At 39.2% G+C, this 9416-nt stretch overlaps 1 protein-coding gene across 1 annotated transcript in view; it reads right to left on the bottom strand.

Annotated features, from left to right (window-relative positions):
• Positions 1-211: 211 nt before the first annotated feature.
• Positions 212-9416, bottom strand: part of LOC103806839 (cGMP-dependent protein kinase 2-like) — a gene marked incomplete at its 3' end in the record, with an annotated part of 9592 nt that continues 387 nt past the window's right edge. Inside the window, 5 exon segments of the mRNA XM_009079548.1 lie at positions 212-275; positions 1504-1609; positions 4738-4851; positions 5671-5837; positions 9327-9416. The exon segment at positions 9327-9416 is cut by the window's right edge and continues 7 nt beyond it. Coding sequence (XP_009077796.1) covers positions 212-275; positions 1504-1609; positions 4738-4851; positions 5671-5837; positions 9327-9416 — 541 coding nt within the window.

Raw genomic sequence — 9416 nt, 5'->3', positions numbered from 1 at the left:
TGGTATCTTACCACCTCCAGGCAGTCCATGATCTTGGTTAATTTATCTTCAGGTAAGTTTTTCAGGCCAACCTGGAATTCCACTCTGATCTCTCCAAACTCACCCTCATAATAATAAAATCTTGGTTGTTTTTATATTTTTACTGATTTATTCCTCATTGTTATTTTGAAACTTACTGAATACTATTTAGAAAAACTTAATGGTATCTTACCACCTCCAGGCAGTCCATGATCTTGGTTAATTTATCTTCAGGTAAGTTTTTCAGCAGGGACACACTTTCAGAAAACAGAAATACAAAACAAATCACCTCAAAGTAGTTATCATTAATACTTTTTTTATGGTTTTATCTATACAATTTGTACAATCACATTTTATAACTAGCTAAACTGGTGGTGAACACAATATACAACTACATCTTTATTTGGAAGGTTCAAGCATTCTCATCCTGTTTTTTAGATAAACAAATCTTGCACAACTTAGAAATGTGGCAAATATTGGGCAGTTTGTAAATCAACTTTGCATTTCAGTAGAGGGGAAAAAAACTCTAGTGGACACATGGATTGATTTCAAAGTTTAGTCATACAGAGCTCAAGAACTGCAAACCCAAGACATTATAGTAATCCAGTCATATATTTTCAAACTCACTGCAGAGACTGAAAAATCAGACAAAGGGAGCAACTTTAGTACTCTTTGGACAACTATTAAAAGTGAATCCGATTACAGTGATGGCTTAATGAACTTGCTGGTAAGAATGAAGAAACCTCTCACCCTGACCACTCAGGATTGTAAAAGTTAGGAAATTATAGAGCTCTCTAGCTACTCTAGCAAAGAAGTATGTATAGAAATCAAAGATGGAGATGGATGTAAAAACAAACAAGACATTTCATGCATGACCAGGCTTGACTTCTCCATTTTACCACAACAGAATGGTCAGTTTTTGTTAAAAAAAATAAAATATGAGAACTACTAATTATGGTTTTTAACCTTTAATATCAGCATCTTCCATGGAACAACTCTCAGTGTTCCCTGCAGGAGAGAGAATTATTTTGCTCTGCAGGTTTCCTAGAAATTTATATTGGAATTAGCTCATAAGATGAGACATGCAGATCTCATATTCAAGTCTCCAAGGGATAAGGAATATTCCTTAATCTGCTCCAGCAGAAAATGAATTACTAGTTGGAGGATTTACTTAATTCTATTTATTCAATATATTTTTAAACTTGTGGATATATAACCTTCCTAGACATTTATTCTATTACTTAAAAGCATCCAAACACCTATTGCAGTTTCCTAATGTAATGCAGGAGAAAAACAATTAAAATGAGAAAAACTATCCTACAAATCCTAAAAATAAAAACCAACCCAAAACCCAAAGGAGGTAAATATTCAGGCTTTTGAGGCCATTTGCATTAAGAGCAGCTCTTTCTCTTTACAAGAGAGGCAAAGCATTGTGGAGCACCTTAGTAAGTAGCCCAAAGCAAATTAGAAATTCATTACATTTACCTTCTAAGGAAGTTTCTGTATTGCTCTTGTCTCGTTTGTGCTGTCACTCTCATGATATTTTGAAACACTTCCCTGTCCAATGCCCATGTTTTAACATTGGTGATCGCTTGGAGAAAGCAAGAAACAACAAAAAAATCAACAATGTTTCCAACTGATTTTGAATGATGGATGATAATACAGTATCAGGTCATGGTGCAAGACAGATTAGCTCTTTCAAAAGATCCAAGGCCAAATTTTAAAATACCCAGCACCTATTGTATTGAGGGGCCTACAGGGAAGGTGGAGATGGACTCTTTGTTAGGAGCTGCAGTGACAGGACAAGGAGCAATGGGGACAAATTGAAAGAGGGGAAATTTAGGTTAGATATTAGGAAAAAGTTTTCTCGTGTGAGAGTGGTGAGACACTGGCCCAGGTTGCCCAGGGAGGCTGTGGCTGCCCCAACCCTGGCAGTGTTCACAGCCAGGTTGGATGAGCCTTGAGCAACCTGCTCTGGTGGGAGGTGTCCCTGCCCAGGGCAGGGGTTGGGGCTGGATGATCTCTATAAAGTCCATTCCAACCCCTAAAATTCTATGATTTGATGATCCTATTGCAATCAGACTTCTAAAAGAATTCAACTCCCACTTAAAAAATTCTCATTGGGGTAAGGTAAGATTTCCAAATGGTTCCTCCATGGAGCATGTTCCATGTAACTCCACAGGCTGAGTAACCTTGAGAATCTACCCATTTACTGTGAGCAAAACCAGAGCTGAACACTTGTGCATATCTACTTTTATTACAGTCATTGCACTCAAAAGCTGCAATCTGTAAAGGAGCTGATTTGAGAGAAACAGAAACTTGGCTGAAGTTTTCCAAATCTATGATGCTGAACACTGTGGCTTGGATTCACCTCTAATTCAGATTTCATGCAAATGTTAGGGAGATGTGAAATAAGATAGAAACAAGAGGTCAAGAAATACATTTAATGTCATTTAGACCTGTGATCCTCACAGACTTTTTCTCCAATGTATCTATTTTATAAGAAAATAAAGGATAATCCAAAATGAGTGATTATCTTTCAAAAATATAATAAAAATATGAATACAGTAAATATGCACAAGATTCAGCATCAATGATGCAAACCACTAAGCAGCCACTGTGTGCAACCACTGACACAACAGAACAAATTGCACTTTGTGTTTTTCTAAGGAAAAGAAAGTGGTTCTAATTAATTTAATCTCTTCTTTTAAAAGATGCTACACCATATATTCAGCAGTTTTCCTTTGGTCATGAGAAAGAGCAAAACTGTTTCCTCTGGCATAAAGGAAAGCTACAGAAAAATCTAAAGCAATTGATTTCCTCCATTTATCATAAACAGAATCATTTTTGCAGGAAAGAAAAATGGCAGGTTTAAAATGATGCACAGTCACTGGTGGTTGTATATGATATACACATATGCTCTGCCATTTATCAACATGGCTCAAAAATATTTTTGGATGCTGGAGAACAAAGGTAATGCTTTGGTTTTGTTTTTCTCCTAGATAACATCTTTCAGTTCACTTTGCATGAAGAAAATACAGCAAGTATCCAGGCTGTGGCCAATATATTTCCTGTATCTTGCACCTTAACGAAATAAAGCAATTATATAGCTCGTGAAAAGCTGCAATCTCAAGCATGAGATAAAAAAAACACCTGAAATTCAGAAACACAGGAGTAAATCATGTTCCCAATTTCAAATACAGCTCCTGCATGTAAAGATGCTGCTGGGCAGTAGCAGCCATTGAAATGCTGTTTGGGTAAAGTCCTTCACTTGTCAGTTTTCAGAGACTGCAGGAAAAGGGTGTCAGGAGATCCAGCATCCAGAAAGGGCTTTCACATGTGTAGTTACTATTGATGCTCAGTTATGGCATTGGGCAGCTTCTCCTCCACAAGAAGAAACACAGGAAAGCTGCTGGGGAGGGATGGGTGTCTGCAGTGATTTCAAGGATCCAAATGCCATTTCTCACCCATAATTGGACAATTCTTGTCCTACCTCAAAACCAATTAATGTTTACCAAGGTCTAAATCAGCATGACGTCTCATTATGCAGAAACACTACTTTATAATTCTAGTACTATACAGCAGGCAAAGAAAAAAATAGGGAATGTATTCTAGGAGAACAGCATGCTAATAAGGAAAATAATCATATTACTGATGCTGTTCTGTTTATCAGGCAGCAACTAAAACAGATTACATGTAATAACTTCCATCTGCACAGCCAGCAGTGACCAAGTGCCTAAACTGGGTGCAGGAAGAAAGACTGAAAGCTTTTAAAGCAAACAGCTTCTTGTTTTATTCCATTTGCTCCTTGTTAAGTCAACAAGAACTCTCCATACTTACTGGTGGTTCAAAGTTGCTGCAGATTTAGACAAGAACAGGAAATAATCTTCAAACACAAGTAATAGTCATGGAATGGTACAGAGTGGAAAACCAGTGAACTCAATCATATTTGGTCACTTACTTCTTTGTCACAGAATAATTATGGCAGGTTAGAAAAGCAATCAGGGAGTACTTAATGGATGAGTATCCAGTCTGAAGCAGTTAGAGGGATATTTGTGTCAGAACAACACTTTAACAACTTCATCATGGTCAGTCCACAAACACAAAGGAAGAACCAGCATCTGCCTCAGAGAAGCAGCACATCTCACCTAGAAGTTTCATCTCTCTTCCTCCTCCTACATTTGAGATCAACCTCAAATGCCCCAAATTCCAGTTGCAAATGCAGCTGACAGACTGGCAGCAAGACTCAGCAACATAATGATGATACTCAAAGAAGTACAAAAGCAGCTGAGTCCCAGATATTCTGTTTTCTCTTGAATTAGACTTTACCTGCTCTATAAAAAACACAGTGGTTCTAATATGTTTTCAGACTCACTGTACCTTTAGCCTCAGGGATGCATTTGACACAAATAAGAGCCACCATCACCACTACTAAATCATATAATGTTAAACACAATCCTTCCTCAGCAGTTAGTATAGTACAGACCAGGCTAACCAGCATATTTTGAAGATGTTTAATTGTTTACCAAGGTTCATGCTAGTGATGGAATTATATTCCTAGCATAGTATTTCTTAGTAAAGTTCCCAAGCAGAAAGAACATGAGCTTACTGCAAACAACCAAGACATGCAGACATCTATGAAATGAAAACTTCAAAGCGACCTCACAAAAATACATCGTTTTCATTTTGAGCAGTGTTGTTACAATAAACCTGAGGTACCTTTCACAGAAGCTGTCCGTGTGCAGTTGTACAAAATGGCTAGTTCACCAAATGCTGTCCACACAGGTATTGAGGATAGCAGTTTATTCTGCTGAAAGACTTCCAGACTGCCCTCTGTCAAAAATCATCAGGAAAACAGGTATGAAAACTGTGCTCAACAGGACAGAGTGAATGGAAAACCAATATATTTCTGACTTTGCCACTGCCTGGAACACATGAATGGAAGCAACAATGCAAATAGTGCTTTGAAACACATGTACAAACTAGTCTACAAATCTGCTCTGGAAGGGAGGACCATTCTAAATCCTGATGGGATAAACCTTTGCTACAACAAGGCAGTCAGTAGTGCTTCAGATAGTCTAGTGAGGTGTAGACAAACTAGTCTTATTTTAGGCATGTCTTCTTGTCCTAAAGCTTTTTGTTTGCTATGTTGTTTGTTTGTTTCCCCAGAAAAATACCAAGCAGGTCTTTATTTAAATAAAAAACAACAGCCCAAACCTCTCAGCTTTGAGAACACTAAATGCACAACTCATCTCTCAATTTCCCATGCACAGAAAATGGGTATAAGTACTCATGAATGTTGAAAAGCAGGTTTATTTCAGAAGTGGCTTCACCACTGAACAGTTCTCTATTAATGCCTGTTCTTCCTTTGGAGAAGAAAGGTTGGCTGCACCTACAGTAGAAAGGATGTTCTGGCCTTTAGGCTTTCAGAAATGAAAGAGGTAATGAAATAGCATTAAATCAAGATTCAAGTTTCCAAGGTGTTTTTTGTTGCTCTCACTCTGTTTTGTAAAAGTCACAGGCAAAACTTGCATTGCCCTCAGCAGAAATTATTTAAGAGCATAAACACCATCACTGTGGTTTCCTGCAAAAACTTCTAAACTACTTTCCTGCTTCTTGCACTTGTGTGTTGTACAACTAAGCAATATTCACCTTTGAGCACAAAAATGTGGTTGCCTGGTTCTCCCTGTCTGATGACGTAGCTCCCTTGCTGGAAAGTCCTTTCATACATACATTCCACCATGTCTCGTGTCTGGTGAGGCTCCAGTCTCTTCAAGAACTGATTTTTATTCAGGGCATCTGTGATAAGCTTCTTCTCACTGGTTTCAAAGGAAAAAAAAAACCAAGTTGAAAATACCCAGCATTCATTCCCCTCAAGATGCTTCCTCTCATTTGTGATACACACATGACCAGTGCCACTGACAAATTTTAAAGTCCCTGCAATTAATTTGCATCCCATTAGCTGTGCCACACTATGGCCTTTCTCCTCCTGTGTGACCTTGCCTGAGGAAAGCATCAAGTTAGCTGTAAAAAGGCTCCTGCCAAAAGGTTCCCCAGAAAGTTTTGCACTGTTTCTTATTATATTCTTTCCCCCTTACATGACTGAGGTATATATCCTTGGAATGTCAAATGTATGTCCTCACACACCACTGCTGGTACAAGGCTGTCAACTTGTTATAAAATCAGACCCACTTTTTCTAACATTCTGAACCATTTTTTCCTAATATCCAGCAAAAACATAATGCTGATGATACTAATAAGGTTAAAGCCAACACTGATTGTAGTCCGATCTTATCAAGAATTTCTCCTTTGTGTTGAGGAAAGATGCACAGGAGGAAAAATATGCAAAAACATGATTAACAGGTGTTGTTGCTACTTCAGAGAACATCAGAAGACATTGGTGTGGGAAAAATGAAGCAAGTTGTAAATGGACGTGATTAAAAAATGACTACAAAGTACTTCCCTTGCACCAATAAAACAGCTTTGATCCTGTGCCATTCCTTGTTTATAGCTACTAAGCAAATTTATTTGAACATTGCCCTAAAATTCACAAAATAAGTCCAGGGTCCAGGAGAGGTATGTGTGGAGGTGGAGGGTTAGTGCTGATCCCTTTCTGCACTGCTTTTTGCTTTCCATCCACATCCCTGAAAAACTCTTCCTACCCCTACTGTGCCTGTTCCCTTTGCACAGATGACAACAAACAGCATGAATACTGTAGGGTAAAAATCCTGAATGATTTGCTCATGTGGAATATAAAAAAATATTCTATCTCTTTAAGAATAACCAGACATGGGAGAATCTTCCCAAAGCAGGCCCTTTCCTCTACTGCTTTTAAGAATTTTGAGGGTAGAATTAGAAGTTGCCAAGACACTCTCCATGATATTTGAAAAGTCATGGCACTCAGGTGAAATCTCAGGTGGCCAAAAAAAGGGAAACATTGTACCCATTCTAGCCTGTCAGGGCTCTGAGGGCAGTAATAGGTCTCACCTACACAGATCAGTCTCCCTTGGGACCATCACATTGGACTGTATACTCTATTTAAGCTCAGGTCTGGACATTCAGTTCTTGTCTGGTTTATGTTACAGACACACATGATTTTGGTTTTGTCTTCTGGATGGGTTATTGGTCCAATATTGTGAGTACTTTGTTTTTTGCCTCCTGGTTAGAGCTTGCATCTGATTGATCTCTTGTTTTGTGGGACTATCACTACCCAGCTCTGCCCACCCTGTCCAGACCTCATGGGATGGTATGCTGCTTAGTGAGGGAATTGTCTGTGCTGTAGTCACCTAGTTTACTTATTTGCCCAGAGCAATCTTGCTCTTGCTGCTCCCTGAGACAGTCTCTGCATCATTCCCTATCGTAATAAATACACATAAATGGGTGAGTTGTAAAGACAAGAACAGTCTATTTGAGCTGCTGGTGGCAGAGCTCAGTGGCTGGATTTTAAGAAGCAGAAAACGTGGAAAAATCAACAGTGGATGAATCCACTAATAACAACTACCCAACTGGAACAAAGCAGTACACATACCTACAGGGCAATCTATGAGTCCTGATTGACTTGTGTGTGTTATGGGTCAAGGGCTTCCTATAAAGCAGTGCCTTGAATCCATGCCAGAAATGAAGGCAATTAAACCACTGCTGCACTGGTGGAGCTTTTATGGACCCACTGATTAGTTTTCCTTTACTGCTGAAGTGAAAGAGAAATTCTTCCTTTACGTGCCCACGTTCCCAACGTGCATGTCAGAAAGCTGCATAACAAAGTCAACACCCTGACAGCTTTCTGAGGCATTTAAGGCCCACTCTTGCTTGCATTCATAAAGCAATGCAAGGTTGGCTTTAAAACTAGCTTACGTGAGAAAATCTCTTGAGGCCAATCCAGGAATGAACAAATATAGGGCAAGTAAATACACTTACAACGTTAGTAGCCATATAATGACTGAAAATAAGGAAAGGCAATGAGATGAGGCAAGAAAATAAAATCAAGTAGCTATGGTGAGGACTGAGTTTAGAAATGGAGATCATAACTTAGCTTCTGCTGAAAGCAACAGGGTTATTGGAATATAAGCTCTAACTTAGTTTTCTGCTAAAACCAAACTTGCTTATTTAATTCACCCTGGTCTGCATCATGCATGCAATACTGTACTAAAATACAGTAATGGCATATAACCTCATACTTAAAATGAGCTGTGCAAGGATCATGGCAAGGAGAAGACAGGTAGGTGATTACAAATAGAACATTTCTAAAACCAACAATGATTTAAACTGCCCAGGTACTTGTGACAAAATATTAACACAGTTCCCTTACTCTGGAAAAACATTGCTAGCTGAAGTTCTCAGCTCTTGAGGGTGACTCAGGCAGCCTTTCTGATTCACAAGACAACCTCTAATCTGCAATGCTGGACATGATGGATGAGAAATCAAATCTCATAATGCTCAGGTCTACTACAGTACAAACCCAGATATGCCATGAATTCTTAACAGAATAATAAAGGTCCCACAATTCTGAGGAGCTTAAGCCATTGGCTGAAGTCCAGATAGGTTCTGGCTACCACCATGTTAAAACAGATACTCAGGTTGTGTCTAGCCTGCAAGGTAAAAGAGTGTCTAAGTTATGCTTAAGGATACCCTCTGCCCACAAGGTCAGCAGTGACCACAGACATTTCTGGGTCTTTCAGACTCTAAAAGGTGTAATTCAGGATGAGGAACAAGTAAAATTCAGTTCCTATACCATGATGCCAAAAGCTGGAGAGCAGGAGGAAGCTGCTAGGAGGATAATCATACCATACTAAACATTTCATTGCATTCTGAACCAGACCAAGTTGAAACTGGGCTGATCACCTTTGTACACAGCTCAGGGTAAGTGTCCATACTGCATTTGGGAGAGCTGAGCTGGGATCACCTGCTGCTTCCCAAACCATCCATTCTATAGGAGTCAGAATCTGAAACCAGGTGAAAGCATCTTCTCATCAGTGCTCCAGAGTATAGCTTAACTCTGAGTGCTAGGCAAACCTAGACCTGAGATGAGGCTTAGGCTCTGCTTAGCTGGCAGTAAAGATAAATTCCACTGAGACTATAAGGATCTCATCTAAAGAGGCCACCCACCACTCTTCATATGAAGTTTGTGGGACACAGATCATCCTTGATTAAAGTTACACACAAACTCAATCAGCATCTAAATACCACCACAACAAAGCCTATATGAAAGAGATGGCTACGTTAATCTTGACTTGTCATGGGGAGGGGATATCACTGTGCTAAAAGTGATATCCTTGTAACACAATCACATAAGCCCTCTGCAATGAGCTCACCTGGAATCCTTTCGGACTGTTGCTTTTTCAAGAGAAAACATAGCTTGCCTGCTTTGATCATACAGCTGTGTTGTTGGCTCTGCAGATACA

The sequence above is a fragment of the Acanthisitta chloris genome, unplaced genomic scaffold (assembly GCF_000695815.1).
Source record: "Acanthisitta chloris isolate BGI_N310 unplaced genomic scaffold, ASM69581v1 scaffold41187, whole genome shotgun sequence".
Taxonomy (NCBI): domain Eukaryota; kingdom Metazoa; phylum Chordata; class Aves; order Passeriformes; family Acanthisittidae; genus Acanthisitta; species Acanthisitta chloris.
Note: the sequence above shows the minus strand (reverse complement) of the source record. Positions and strands in the feature narration are given on the sequence as shown.